At 42.0% G+C, this 15971-nt stretch overlaps 1 protein-coding gene across 1 annotated transcript in view; it reads left to right on the forward strand.

Moving 5' to 3' along the window:
* Positions 1 to 15971, forward strand: part of IKZF1 (IKAROS family zinc finger 1) — a 100012-nt gene that overhangs the window by 76311 nt on the left and 7730 nt on the right. Inside the window, 3 exon segments of the mRNA XM_030551466.1 lie at positions 2697 to 2822; positions 8517 to 8651; positions 15847 to 15969. Of these exon segments, the coding sequence (XP_030407326.1) occupies positions 2697 to 2822; positions 8517 to 8651; positions 15847 to 15969 (384 nt within the window).

The raw sequence follows: 15971 nt of genomic DNA on the forward strand, positions 1-15971 counted from the left end.
GCATCCGAGCACTTTCCGGACAAAGTTTGCTCACTTCCGGGTCAGGCCGGGAGTTGTGTACGTGCTCACTGCCACCATGTCTTCAATGGCTGCTTGGATCAGGATGCAAGTAGTCTCACTTCAGGCTTAACCAACTTGGGACATGAACAAAAAGTGATCAGCTGCAGTGTTTGAGCAGTGAGGATGCCTCATCAGAAGTTACTAAACGCTGCTTATTTTAGCAACCCCAAATAATCAGCTTTTCTTTACTTCTTGGCACCAAGCTAGTTGGAAATTCTCATGTTAGGGTCTGATATTTCAACCCTTAGGTGAGCAGTCCCTTTAATGGGACTACTTGCACGAATAAGGGCTGCATGATTTGAGTGAAATGAACCACGGTGCAGATATTGCCTAAGGCCACTGCGCCAGGTAAGTCCCACTTAATCCCTCAAAAAGAAGGTTTGAGTAATGCATAGGCTTGATGCTGGCTCTCTGAATATGGGGTTAATTTCACCATTTGCACATAACATGTGTTGTGTGCTGCATTCTACTCTTAGAGGTTTCAGGTGGGAGTTGTTATTTCTTAAATAAAAAATCTCTAATATGGAGGCCTGGATAAATATTTTCTAAAATATTCATGCTTGTGCTCACATCTCCCTGTTCACTTAACAAGGCTTCTCAGTGTTTAAAAAGGTCACCACATCACTCTCCTTCTGAGAGTAAATCCAAAATGGTATCAACACCATTAAAAGTGCCTGCAGCCATGCCAATTGGGGCTGCAGTTTCATCAGATTTCACAAATTAAACTGGAATTCTCCTGGTCAGTATTTGAACAGGAGGTCTCCAAGGGAAACCCCGTGTGCTTCCAGAAGTGATGTAAAAAAAGTTAGCATTGAGCCAATGGCTCAGGATGGTGGTAGCAGGCTCTGGAAGTGCTATTTTTCATGTGAGGTGAAAAACTGATCATTAAAGACGGCTCAGTTTGTGAGAGGTGTTCTCCCAGGTGTCCAAATCAAATTCCCTTTGGATTCTGCCTGTATCAGGTCCTAATTCAAGAAACCATTTAAGCACAAGCATAATATTAAACATGTGCTTAAGCCCACTGATTTTAGTGGGACTTAAGCATGTGCTTAAATGATATCCTGCATAAGGATTTTTTTCTGAACTGGGCATAAAGGCATTCTGCGTATCAAATTGCCATTTTAAGGAGATACAGTATACCTCTTCACTTCCTCTCCGAATAGGTCTTGTGTTGTGCTTCATGCTATATAGCAGCTGTAGCATTCCATCCCAGATGTGGGTGAAGTGATTTCTATACAGGTTGAATAAAGTTTTGAGATTCTTTAGGATATGAGAAGCTATATAAATATGCAATATTATTATGATTACTAAAGTGACATCATTGTATGCAAATACATTGATGGTCTCAATCCAGTTCCTAGCTCACAGTGGTGGTGAGTGAAACTCAAAGATGAGGTTTGTATAACTATCAAAAAGTGCAGCTCCTTATCAAAACTGGCCAGTCTTTCTAGTATAAGTCCACAAATTTTGGGCCAGAAATCTCACGTGAACAGTCACTCTTGTAAGACTCCCCGGTACTTTCTGCATTTGGTCATGCTAGATAGACCACAAGCAGAGCCTCTGTCATGATATTTCAGTGCTTCTACTTCTGGATTCTGCTAGAACCAGGAAAATGAAAATATTTTTTATAAAAATTATCCAAGACTGATTTGAACTTTAAAAAAAATGCTCTATTTGCATTTGGTTCTAATTTTAAGTGAAGGGTTGAGTTGGTTCTCATTGGATCAGAACTGGTTCATCTATCTCTAGCGGACAGTGGTCTACACCACAAAAACAGTTGGCACCGCAGTTGGCAGTCTCTGTGCAGAGACGTAAATAATTAAAGGACTTGGAGACTGAATTACCTTCTCATCCGTACAGTTCTTCCCCTCATCAGCCTGAGAATTCTTCCCACATCAAGGATGAGGCAAAGAATGGAGACAGGCTTGTAGCACTGCAACCCTTTCTGTGCCAAACTGGCAGCTCCCCAGTGCAGTACATTCTAAGGGGTAGAGTCCAAGTTCCTGAAATTCCAGAAATTGGGATCCCAAGATAATTGAGAACCCAGGATTTTAACATCATCTGTCCTAGCATTTTGCAAACCCATTAACTTTACAGAAATAGTTATCAATACACACATCTTTATTTTACAAAACCCAGCAAACTGAATACTTAGACAAATGTTGTTATCATATTTGCAAACATCCTTTGAGGTATTTGGTGCCTCTGTGGTTCTCTGATTTTGCTGTTGCATGCCACCAGTCACCAAGACAAAATTCTATTTGCTATTATACCTGCCCGCAGATATTTCAGACCAATTCCAAAGCAAAGAAGAAAACCAGTCAGAACCAATGACACACAAAATGTGTGGGGCAACTGAGATTGCCCTAGTTTTGAAGATTTAAGGCCAGATTCCTTGGCGGGTGTAAATCAGAGTAGTTTCATTGATTTCAATGGAGCTATGCCAGTTTGTACCGGCTGAGGACCTGGTCTTTAAATTAGAGACTATAACTACATTTTCTTTGTTGTTTTGAGAGGCCCCAAATACTCCACTGATCGTTGGCTGTAGATAGTCATAGCACAAATGAGTTCTTGTTGTTGTTATTATTCCATCAGATACTGAATTTAACTCATTCGCTAAATTGTGTTTTCTGCAGTTGGCAAACCTCACAAATGTGGATACTGTGGCCGAAGCTATAAACAGCGCAGCTCTTTAGAAGAACATAAAGAACGCTGCCACAATTACCTGCAAACCATGAGCCTCTCAGGCAGCTTGTATCCAGGTAGGAATTCAAAGCAGAAAGGGTAAACCTTGAACCAGTACCCTCCTGGCATTCATTAATTGCCAGGCAGGGCCGGCGCTTCCATTAGGTTACCCTAGGCGGTCGTCTAGGGTGCCAGGATTCGGGGGGGGGGGGGGCGGCATTTTTTGCGCTCCTCATGGGAGCTTCCGGTTCTGTTCCCATTGCGCCGCCGAAGGACCTTCTGCCGACGTGCCGCGGAAAACAGCGGCAGGCAATTGAGCAGCTCAATGACTGCCGTTGTCGCCTGCGCCATTTCGGCAGAGGGTCCTTCGGCAGCGCGATGGGAATGGAACCAGAAGCTCCCGCACCCCGTGGGGAACTCACAAAATGCCGCCCCCCCGAATTCTGCCTAGGGCGCCAGAAACTTTGGCGCTGCTCCTGTTGCCAGGGGATGGTCCAATTGAGCTAGCTGGGAAGCATAACTATCCATTACAATACCACCACTGAACAGATTTTTGGATATATATTTCCATCTCTGTGTTGGTAGATAGATAATTAGTTGGAACTGCTGTTGTACTTAATCAGTATTTAGTTTTCTTGTTTTCCTTGCTCCAGTCTAAAACAAGGAAGCTAAGGTATTAAGGCTAATTTTGACTTGTACAGCCAGAAACAACACCTTCAAGTAACCAGCTACAAGACTTGGAATTCCTTAGCTCACCAGCTGGTCACGCTAAAGCATCGTTATCCCAACGCATAGGGCTGGAACTTTCCTATTTATTTTGAGTCCTATAGATTACAATACTCAGGACTACAAACTCTTGTTAAAAAGGTAATTCCATTGCCAGTACATGATTTAGAGCTAATTTACTCGGGAATGCACACTTTGGTATAAGGGGGGATAAGAACTACACACACCCTTACACACCTGCATAGGCTATCCGGACCTTGTGTCCCAGTGCACAGCAATGAGTAGGCGCTCAATGCCAACTACTCCTCCCAGGCCAAGCAGGTGAGCAGGAAGAGAGAAGAACCTTAGCTCTGCCCCACAATGCACTGGCTAACCAGAGGAGCCAGTCTGGAAAGGGTAGTAATTTGGTGTTGGTAGGCACCAGAAGCAAACAACTACTCACCTAATCCAAAGGGGAAGTAAGGAGGGAATCATGCCTCTCTGCGACACAATTTTTATCTTGGGGCCTGTGCACCAACACCTGATCCCATGTCTGGGGCATGTGGCAGATCCACAATCTATTCCTTAGAGAATACAGAATCTAAAATTATGCCTAAAATTGAGGAAATGTTGCAGGTTGTAAACAAAGGTACCAATTAGATGTGTGAGACTGATCACAAGAGGTCATCATACCAGATATGTTGATAGGCATTAGTTCAGGGAGCAAACATAGTATCAATGTACAGAGGAATTTAAGGTTACAGTCCCTCTGATAAACTACATTTCTTGCATACCTTTTTGATCCTGTAAGTATATATTATTCAGTTTGTCAAATGACAAAAATGGTACCTTATCTCTGACCTGTTTGCAATGATGCCTTATTTAACATTGATATTCGGACAGCACTTTGAATATGTTTTCACGTGTTACAAGATAATGTAAAGTATATGCACATAATGATAACACTGAATGCAGCTGAGATTCTTCTGACAGACAGAATGTTAGGGCAGCGCTCCTACTAATTTTATTGAGGGGTTGGAGAATGTGTAAATAGGAGGAAAGCTGAACCTAATGTACTCAAGGCCATGATATTTATTCCGTAACAGGATGATAGGATGTAGAAGGCGATAGGATGTAGAAGCCAATAGTTTGTCGGGGTTAGAATTTCCAGTGCCTGGCATAAAGGTTTGATACATCTGTGGGCAAAAGAAAAGAACAATTTCTGTTAGCTTTTCCATTACTTGCTGAAAATAAAATATTAATAAAGAAAAATATGCAGATGAAGCTGAAATCAGTAACAAGGAACTGTAATAAGAAATAACTCTCAGATGTATGGGACTGTGCTTATTATAAACCCTGACAAAAAAAGCTTAGACGTTCACAGCAGTTTGGGGTTATGAAGCTCAGTATTTGATATTTGAATCAGATTGAAAGTTGGCATATTCATAAGTGGTGTTTAAGAAACATTGCTTTCTTGCATACTCAAAGAGTATCAGACAGATTCCTATTATATCTACTATGACTTTGATTTTAGAAACCAGCAGTAAAATGAAAGGAATAGTTTATATTCTAAACATTGTATTTTGCCAAAGCTCTTACTTTTTAACAAAATTTGGTATTATTTCTCAGGTAATAAACCAGTTTTTCATTAAAAAGAAAAAAAAACCTCTGTAAAAAGTGATCCTGGTATTTTAAATTACATACAAGGCTCCCTAATGCTTCACAAACACAGTTTGACTTCAGATGCCGTTTTTCAATTTTAAAAATATTGTATTGGTAAAGAGGTAAATATGCAACAAAGCAGTTCAGAATGAGACATAGTCCCTTTGGTATTTAAAAATATTTTTAATGCATGTTTTTATACTTAGAAAAGTCAGTCAGTCTTATATGCAAGAACTACTGTTCATTCAGCTTTTCAGTGTGTATTATGGAGCTATTACTATGACAATAAAGTCCCACTGATTGTTGTATTGAAATGAGGGGTAAGGTCATCCAGTGCATCTCCCTGTTACTGCAGGATTATTTTCCACAGCATATTTTCTAGTATTTTGTCTAATGTAATTGAAAAAGTCCTAAGCAATTGATTTCTACCACTTCCTTTAGGAGCCTGATAGATCTCATTGGGAAACATACCTAATATGGGCAGAGCCAAGGAGGAGGGTAAAGGGGAACAACATTTTTTTTTTCATTTTGACTTTGAGTTTGAAGATTTGGAGTGAAATTCTGGCCCCACTGAAATCAATGGCAAAGCTCCAAACAACTTCAGCAGGGCTAGAATTTCAGCTTAGTGTCTGATGCAGCTTCCACAGACATAAGTTGGAGTTTTGCTACTGATTTCAATGGGAACACGAGACCCTCCAAGTACTATAGAAAATATCAGAAAAGACAAACTATGAAAACTCATAGACTGAGCTTTGCTCTTGTGTTTTAATATATCATTAGAATCAATCAATGAAGATACGGCATAGTACAGCCACAAAGATACACAGGTAGATGGTGTGTGCTTATACAGATATCAGAGTGGGCCAATATTTTTTGTTCCCACATAAAAATTCAGTGAAAACACAAAAACAGAAACAATTTTCAGTTTTTGGCAACCAAAATTCAGGTTTGCAGCCAGTGTTTTGCGGGAGTGGTAGGATAGGGGTAGGTTTCAGTTTCCGAAAATTGGTAAGTACTGGTTTGGACCTAAATTTTTATTTTTTGCTTGCCATTTTTCATCAAAACAAACAAAAAGTCTGTGAAATCATAGGCTGACACTCCTTTAATTCTTTGGAAATGTTATTGTGCTACCTTCTTGGATGCCGTGAGGAAATGTCTTTGCATTTTGGTGGCAATGTGGGAACTGCTATTTGTCATTTTGTCCTTTAGAAACAATGACTTTTGGGCCTTTACCATAGACTTTTACTCTTTTGTGACTTCTAAATTGGATTGGAAAACACCTGAAAGTGTTAGCTTACACCAAATGCAGAAGCTTGCCTCCTTAAATGGTCTGGGGCCGTCATTTTAGCGAGTACTTCAACCACTGTAGTATGTCGTCCTGCAGCAGTGGTTAAGATCTTCTAGATTGCTCCTGCTGTTGGTTCCTAGAGTTGTCTTCCATGGGGGCACTCTTCTCTGAGGGCTCTTAACAGCTCCTTCTGTTGATCCACCCCACCTGAGTCTGTCAACTTCAGGGGACGATGTAGCCAAGCCTGTTCTATCAGGCTGCCATTTAAATGACATATTGCTACATTAGAGAGACAGAGTGGGTGAGGTAATATCTTTTATTGGACCAACTTCTGTGGGTGAGAGAGACAAGCTTTCGAGCTTACACAGACCTGAAGAAGAGTCAAATTAAAGATATTGCCTCATCTACCTCTTCTCTCTCTACTATCTTGGGACTGATACAGTTACAACAACACTGTATACATATTATTAGCATGGCAGTCCATTGGGTTTGCTTATTCCTTTCATGTAGGCAACAGATGTATTTACTTTAACTATTGTTAGATGTCCAATTACCAAATCAGTAGATACCATCTAAACATCTATCAGTAAGTGAGCACACCTATTGAGAAGATATGTCACCAGCATACATAGAACATAAATAGCAGCTTGCTGAATCAAGGCCTAAATTGTTCATGCTTTATTACCTGATGATCAGATATCAAGTCACAATCTTGCTTAAAATATTCATCTCCTGGCAAAAGATTTAAAAAAATCCAGAGAGCAATCACTCAGTATGTGTTACACACACTTGATAGCTCACCTTTTCTTCAGACATTGGATGCTCAGGATAAGTATAGCTTACCATCATAGAGCTCTTGTGCCAGTTCATTCTCATACTCCCTTCAGCTTCCACAGGCAATTGCAACAAAGTGACACAACGGGAACCTTTTCCCTAGTGGCTCATAGCTAAGAAACTCTTTGCTGGGCTTTCTTTCTAAACCTAAAACTTCTTAGCAGTAGCAGGAAGTCAGAAAACAGTCTGAGTGCAGAAGGTCAATGCTCTATGATAAATATATGTTCAGCCATTGGACTAGCTAAAATTGGATTTTAATGACTAACACTGTATCAGGGAAGTAGAGTACTAGAGAACTGTCAGAGAAGTTGTTTTCTGCATAAATTATAAATACATTCTTCTATATGAAGTGATAACCATGCCCTATTTCTGTTGATGTGATACTTATTGTGCTGGGCTTTTCTATCACTAAAAGGTAGTGGGGGAGGGGGGAGAGTTCTTTGTATCAAATGTAATATTAAAGATCGTAGGGCCTGATTCTCCATTTTTCTGCACCATGTGTAATTGTTCAGACCATTGCAAGGTGGGTGTAAAACCAAATCAGAGTGATCATGTTTTGTTTGTTTAGTTTGGATCAGGGTTTGTTTAGTTTGGAAAAGAGAAGACTGAGAGGGGACATGATAGCAGTTTTCAGGTATCTAAAAGGGTATCATCAGGAGGAGGGAGAAAACTTGTTCACTTTAGCCTCTAATGATAGAACAAGAAGCAATGGGCTTAAACTGCAGCAAGGGAGATTTAGGTTGGACATTAGGAAAAAGTTCCTAACTGTCAGGATAGTTAAACGTTGGAATAAATTGCCTAGGGAGGTTGTGGAATCTCCATCTCTGGAGATATTTAAGAGTAGGTTAGATAAATGTCTATCAGGGATGGTCTAGACAGTCTTTAGTCCTGCCATGAGGGCAGGGGACTGGACTCGATGACCTCTCGAGGTCCCTTCCAGTCCTAGAGTCTATGAATCTATGTTAGACATTCATTTTGCACCAGTGTAAATAACTAGACAGGGCACAGAGCAATGGAGAATCAGGCCCCGTAGTAAGCTGTAGTTGTACTTTGCAGTCTGTTATCTCTACATCCTATTTGAGGGGAAGATGAGCATTGATCTAATTTAGTCAGCATAAGGGACAACGATACAAACAGTCAGTCAACCTGTGCCTGTCATTGTAAGCTCCTGGTTTTAGTTGGTTGCATGCTAATCGAAAAGTCTGACTAACATGATACGGAGATGGTAGTTCCATTAAAATGGAGCATGCGTGCCTAACCCTCTGATGTCATTTGATTTCAGTCATAAAAGAGGAAACTAACCAGAGTGAAATGGCTGAAGACTTGTGCAAGATAGGGTCAGAGAGATCCCTCGTGCTGGATAGACTAGCAAGTAACGTCGCCAAACGTAAGAGCTCTATGCCTCAGAAATTTGTTGGTAAGAGTTAAACGTTTGCTGTCTCCTAAAAAAGCCTTATAGGATATTCAGTCTTGCATCATGATTTTCATTTATTATCATTAAATTATTAATATATAAATATATAGGATGCACAAGACGGATGCATTAAAAAAGGATACTTTCTGCAGCTTAACTTTCCATTTTACAGCTTCTGTGGCGGGGGCAGGTTCAGTATTCTTGCCTTTTTCACTGTTGATGCCCCAGGTCTTCTATATGATCATCCTGGGATTCGAGGCTCCTATTCAGGAAAGCACTTAAGCAGATGCTAAGGCTACATTTTGCTAACTTCCCACATTAGGACCCGACCCTGTGTGTTTTGACACATGTGTAAGCATGTGTGTGTAGTGAGGATGGGCTGACCGTAAGAGGTTAATACTCTTTCACACCTTCAGAAAGGTTGTACACTTGTTTACCTCATTTCTGTGGTCAAGTATCATTTATAAACCTAGAAATATGTGCCCAGCTGATGAGAATGGTAAAAGAAAAACCAAGATCAATTTATACTTCTCCACATACATACTGTCAGCAGCACAAACTTCCATAACCTGCTTCCTTCTTTTACTAATAGATATTTTCTTGCCTCAGTGACTTGACTAGGAGGTTGTGTCCATTTTCTTCTTCCAGTTGGTATTCACTGTGCAGAGTAGTGGCTTGTAGCAAATCAATCAAAGGAAATTGAATACAATGAGAGAGATTGCAATAATGTTTAGGTTTAGACAAACCTTCAAAAGCATGGAAACTCAAAGGAAAGCCTGAGCTCACTTCTACAGAGAAACAGACAGAATATTCGAACTTCTAGTTTTATATCACTAAGGACTAAATTGTAAGAAGGGTTTTGAGGAAAAGGTGGAGACATGACGGACTAGGTAAGGGAGGGGGATTCCAGAATGTAGGAAGCCACATGGAAGGAGGTTTGATTCTAAGAGTAGGACGACACAAGGGAATAGTAGCTCATGTGGCAGGGATGGACCAAAGGGGAAGTGAAACGTACCACAGAAAGAGACAAACAGGGAATAGTAGGGATCCAAGTTGCATATGCCCTTTAAGAGAAGAAGAAGAAGAAGCCTAAACTTGATGGAGTGGGTGACAGGAAGCCAGTGGAAGGATTTGAAGCAGGGAAGAACACTGGTAGAGCAGTAGACATTCAGTTTTTCAGGGGTTATATTTGAGTTGTGGGCAGGACATCCAGGAAGAGACAGCCAGAAGTACAAGTATGAATAGAGTGGGTTTAAGTGAGAGGAGAAGAGGCACCACAAAAAATACTGGATGAGATTGTAAAGAGAGAAAAAGATAGGGCCAACACAGGACACTGAGAGACCTTGGTAAAAAGAGGGGGGAAAGAGGTACCACCAAAGAAGATATTGCAGAAGTAGTCTGAGAGGTAAGAGAGGAAGTCTCTGCAATCTAGGGCAGAGAGAGTATTTAGGAAGAGGGCATGATCAACTATATCTAAAATGGGAGAGAGTTGAAAATTGTGGAGATGGAGAAGAACCTTTGTGATTTGTCCAGGAAGACATCATTGGGCAGTTTCAGTGGAATGGAGGTGGCCTAATTGAAGGTGATCAAGGAGTGAATTAACATAGAGGAAGTTAAGGCCACAAGGGTAAAAAACACATATGAGAATTTTGAAAGAGGAGAGTGGTAGATGGAGAAGGAGACGGAATGGAGGGATGTTTGAGACTACAGGAAATAAGAGCATGCTTGAAGTCAGAGATGTGTGAACGAGAGCGGAGAAAAACTGAGAAGGGAGGGAGATTGTATAAGGGAGGAAGTCAGGAGTTGGAGAGAACAGGGTCAAGAGAGCAGATTGAGAGACTGTGGAAGAGAGTAAGCGACACATGTCTGAGTCAGAAACGGGTGAGGGAGGAGAGACTATATTGTAAGAGAGGGGAGGAGGAATCTCATACCAGAGTATGTCATTATGTCAGAAGGTAGAATAGTAGGTTTAAGGAGACAGTCAAAGACAGGGAAAAGAAGGCAGTGATTGTAGGAGCAGGACTTAATCATGGCAGGAAATGTAGCTGCTTACCAACTAAGATGGCAGAATTGAAGATGACAAAATTGTAATGGAGGTAAATACTGAAAATGTGGTAGGAATTGTGAGTTATTAAAGAACTCCAAATTGTTTGGTGATTAAGGACCAGATTCAACTACCAGAGTAAGTTGATGAAATTCTTCTGAAGGCTCTGGACTGAATTTGTCTCTTAGAATTTTTGCATAAGGAAAAAAATATCAGCTGTGAAGACACCAGGAAGACCAGATAAATTAATTTGATTTAGAAAACTATTTTTAATAAACATGAATAAGTAACCCATTTAGAGCAATTGGGCATGAACTATTTTTTGTTTTCCATTGTTTGTCACCCTCGTGCTGACAAATAGAGAAAGCCAGGCAAATGAGAGACACAGGTAAGGCAGAGTTTCCTGTCACTTATTCAGTGTGTGGTGTAAGAAGATGCCATGACAGACAATATTTATGAAGACTCTGCTGTCATAAAAAATGGCCTCTTTGGTCATCAGAGACCCCCAAATCCCCTGCTTTTTCCCCCAGTGCTCACCCCGTTTAATATGAAGTACATTACCAGTTGCTCAAACTCCAAGTCTGGTCTCCTTGTCCAAAGTCCATTTTGGTAAATACACCAAACACTGAACCAATTTCCAGCTCCCTCGCATTCCTTTAACGTAGCAATGCTATCATCATTTAACCAGTGACTAATTTAAAAGACACTGGTCCTGATTCGCCTCACTTACACTGACTTTAAACCAGCGCATCACTATTGACCTCACTGGTGTCACTCGTCATTTAGACAGATTTAAATGAGAGGAGAATCAAGCCCAGAAGCACTACAAATGCCAGAGAAGGTGCAGGTTTCCTCAGCCAAGCCAGTCAAGTATAAACCTCCGGGCTAGTTAACAAGGTAGGAAAAACAAGCCACTGTTGCAAAGAAGAACACAACAATATTAGAGCTAAGTCAAGGTCCAGTCAGTCCCAAACTGAAGAGAGAAAGAACAGTAAAGTTCTCAATGTGGATCTTGATGCTTTATGAAGCTGAGCTCATTTACCAATTTAAATTAATTAGGTGTGAAATTATTTGACAGTAATAGTGCTACTGCAGCACCTGTGTACGGCACCTTGCTTTGCAAACAGGAACAGACCCCAGGGACTTTCCATCCTGGGGTTGGAGAGGGACTGGTAACAGTTCAGGCTGAAATGTGTCTGATATGTTAAAACATCAACCAGAATTTTTTTTTTTCAGAAGAAGCCTATTAGAGCTAGAGCGTATCAGCTGTCTGTTAGCATTTAGTTACCTGTGGCAAGCGCCCTGAAACCCAGCAAAGCTTCTGAAGAGCTTCACGCCACTAGCAGTTTACCTTACTTATTCTCTGATAACCATAAAAATAGGTGATTGTTTTTAATGAGCACTACTGTTATCTGCACTGCCTATATGTAAAAATGATACTTGCCTGCCTTAAGCTTGTGTGTGTTTGACATGCTCTTGCTCTGTGACAGATTTTGCCTTACGATGAGGTATTGATCATATTGGTCAGCTATAGGCTAGTTATGTTACAAAATCATAAAGCAAATATTAACCAATAAAGAACACCTAAACTTGTGCCCTCTGGGTGCCCAGTGTATGACATATAATAATAAAGCCCAGGTTTAATGATGTACAGTACATAAATGCTTTAACTTTGTTGTTTTCTGAATCAGGGTATAAATTCATATTTAAAAAATGCAGTAAGCATTTCACGCATTGCCCAGGCATTTTCCACAGAGTCCATTTTGAATCTCCAGTCTTTTTCGAAACTATGAGATTAGAAATGGTGCATCTAATAAAAATCATGGCATTAGTGGGAAGGAGCAAACACTAGCACTAGGAGTGGGAGGTGGACACAGGTTGGAAAAGCAACCCAAAAAGCACAGGATCAGGCGTGGGTGGAGCCAAGTTAGGAGCTGTATATGCCATGCCTCCTTACTGGAAATATACTGAGGAATTACGATAGCTCCGAGAAGTGCTAGCTCTAGGGCTGGTCAGAAAACAAAAAAAAAAAAATCCATTTTGCAAAAATGTTGTGCTTTTGACATTTGTTTTCATTCTGCATTAGAACAAAAACTAAAACTTCTAGAAAATTTTCACAAAAAATGATAGCGTCCCCTGCCTTCCAATTACCCAGTAGCTCACTGGTTAGAGCACCCACCTGAGGACGAGGGAAGACCCAAGAGCAAATCCCTGCTTTGCTTGATTCAGAGCAGGGATTTGAACCTAGGTCTTCCACATTTCAGCTGAATAAGAGCCTCCCAGGAAGAGGGAGAAATTCTATTCCAGACCTGAGAAAGTTTAGTCAAAAGGGAGAAGATTCCGCAAAAAGTTCTAGTTTTGACTAATCTCCATTTTCTTACAAAAAGACGTTTTGTCAAAAAATTCCTGACCAGCTCTAGTTGGTTCTCATTCTGTGGAGCAAGGCTAGAGCACAGCAGGGGGGAGCCAGGCTTCCAGAGAAGATGCAGGCTCAGGAAGTGCCTGGTAGGCAGCAGGACTTTCTGCACTATAGGCCTGTTTTTTGCAAGATTTCAAGCAAGTGATTTCCAGGCTGCTCTCTTGGCCCTTCATGGAGTTTGGAAATCCCTCCACTCTGACAGGGCAGTTCTGTCCTGTTCATCCTGTGGAATTTCCAGCAGACTTTCCCCCTGTTCTTTGGAGGCTCTTCTACAGGAAGGGACAATTGGGCCCCATTCTAGGCAATCTTTTACTTGCTGCAGACTAATGGGAAGTTATTAGTATAGCCTGGAGCAGTATCAACTTCGAAGGGAGCCCCTCTGTATTTTAAGGAGGAGTGACAGCAGCAGTGGCTGGTATGAAGGAAGCTGCACAGGCTCTGCATAGAAAGACCTCACTTCCACTGGAACCCCTGAGATCTGTCAGACCCGCATTGCTCAGAGTTCCATAGGGCAGTGGTGTTCAAACTTTTTTTCTGGCGACGCAGTTGAAGAAAATTGTTAATGCCTGTGACCCAACGGAGCTGGGGTTGAGGGGTTTGTGGTGTGGGAGGGGCTCAGGGTTGGGCCAGAGGGTTGAGGTGCAGGGGTGAGGGCTGCGGGGTGGGGCCAGGAATGAATGGTTCAGGGTGTGGGAGGGGGATCTGGGCTGGGACAGGGGATTGGGGTGCAGGAGGGGTCAGGGCCCTGGGCTGGTGGGGGTGGGGCCAGGGATGAGGGGTTTGGGGTGTAGGAGGGGGATCTGGGTTTGGGTGGGCGGCTCGGGGTTGGGGTGTGGGAGGGGATCAGGGCTCTGGGCTGGGGGTCCAGGCTCTGTGGTGGGGCTGGGGATGAGGATTTTGGGGTGCAGGAAGGGGCTCTGGGTTTGAGGGGGCTCAGAACTGGGGCAGGGGATTGGGGAGCGGGCTTACTCGGGCAGCTCCTGGTCAGTGGCGCAGTGGGGGTGCTAAGACAGGCTTCCTGTCTGTCCTGGCACCATGGACTGCACTGTGCCTCGGAAGCAGCAGGTCCAGCTCCTAGACGGAGGCACCTAAGCAGCTCTGTGCAGCTCTCTCCCACAGGCACTGACCCCCCCCCCAGCTCCTATTGGCTGATTTCCAGCCAATCGGAGTGTGGAGCCAATGCTCAGGGAAGGGGGAATATGTAGAGCTCCGTGGCCTCCCCCGCCTAGGAGCTGGACCTGCTGCTGGCCACTTCCGGGGCACAGCGCGCTGTCAGAACAGGTAGGAACTAGCCTGCCTTAGCCAGGTAGTACCACCGATGGGACTAACAACAGCCCAGTCGGCGGTGCTGATCAGAGCCGTTGTGACCCAGTGCCTTCCATTCCATGACCCAATACTGGGTTGCGACCCGCAGTTTGAAAACCCCCGCCATAGAGAGTGGGGTACACTATCTGGGAACCTGAAGGTTTCTTCCTCTTTGCCCCTCCTTTATGGGACTAGTAATATTGCAGATGTACTACAAATACTGCATGAGAGACTTTTTTGTCATTCGAAGCTACCTGTTAGTGAAGTTCAGTATCATGAGTGATAGTGTAGCGTAGTACACAGATATGCTTTAAATCAGCAGCTGCATTTTTAAATAATTTATCCAATTCCCAGGCTTTACTTTTTATTTTTAACTTGTTTCTCTATAGCCAAGTTTTTTGAAAGTGGTTACTAATAATAGGCACTGCCCAGTTTGAGGCACTTTACAGGGGCCTGACTTCTAAAAGTGAGGAGCACCCCCTTTTTAGTCATTACAAGTTGGACAAACAGTAACTTTTGGAAATCTTAGTTTATCTGCATGGAAACTGCTCCTAATATTTTTTCTTTGATGATAGATGTGAAGTTGTAATTTTTTCAGTGGACTCTGTTGCACTTGTAAGGTCACACTTAGATTTGGTTGGCAAAATGGACTGCTCAGCCAGCTCAAAAGAAGTCTCACTCCATGCAGAATGCTAATTTTCAGTTCAATGGAATTATTTATTTGAGAAACATTACCTTATGTTGCTCCTGCCAGTTATACTTTTCACTATAGAAAACGAATGGACATGTGAACCTTCTTTTCAGAACTAGTATCTAGCCTATGGTTGGTCAAATTTTTTTCATTTGAAGTGTTTTGAGGAAAATGATTTTTTGATTATATTAATTATTTTTGTGAAAAGTGTTGCTTTCCACAGAAGGTTTTTTTTTTGTCAATAATGGTCAAAAATGAATGTTTTTGTTTTTCAGACAAAAACCAAAATATGTCTGACAAACTCCCATTCTCTTTTATGGGCCAGGATCTTTTGACAGCCTTTATCTCCCATGATGCACCATGGACATGTAACTGCCATGATATAGCACCTCCATGCACCAAGAGGGAGGTTGTGGCACACCAGAGTCCAACCAAGGAGCCCAGCCTGTAGAGAAGAATGGGAGTTTCATGAGGCAACACGGCAGTATTTCAAAATTGAATTTTTGTGTGTGTTTGGCCCAAATTTTTCAGTTTTTGATTGTTTGCCAAAATCTATCTTCTGATCAGTTCTAGTGTAGCACACTAGGAAATTGAAAGCTCTTCACAGCACTTCTCAATTTCAGATGCAGATTTGTACCCTGCAATGAATCTTTCTGTTTTGATTTTACTGGCACAGGAAGTCCAGTGCTTAGACACATTGAATCCCAAATGTCTAACTCCTGATTGTTTTGGAATGCAGGTGAGAAATGCTTGTCTGATGTTCCATACGATGCCACCACTAATTATGAGAAGGAGAGTGAGATGATGCAGACTCATGTTATAGACCAGGCCATTAACAATGCCATCAGTTACCTAGGGGCAGAG

Source organism: Gopherus evgoodei, chromosome 2, assembly GCF_007399415.2.
Source record: "Gopherus evgoodei ecotype Sinaloan lineage chromosome 2, rGopEvg1_v1.p, whole genome shotgun sequence".
In the NCBI taxonomy this organism is placed as follows: domain Eukaryota; kingdom Metazoa; phylum Chordata; order Testudines; family Testudinidae; genus Gopherus; species Gopherus evgoodei.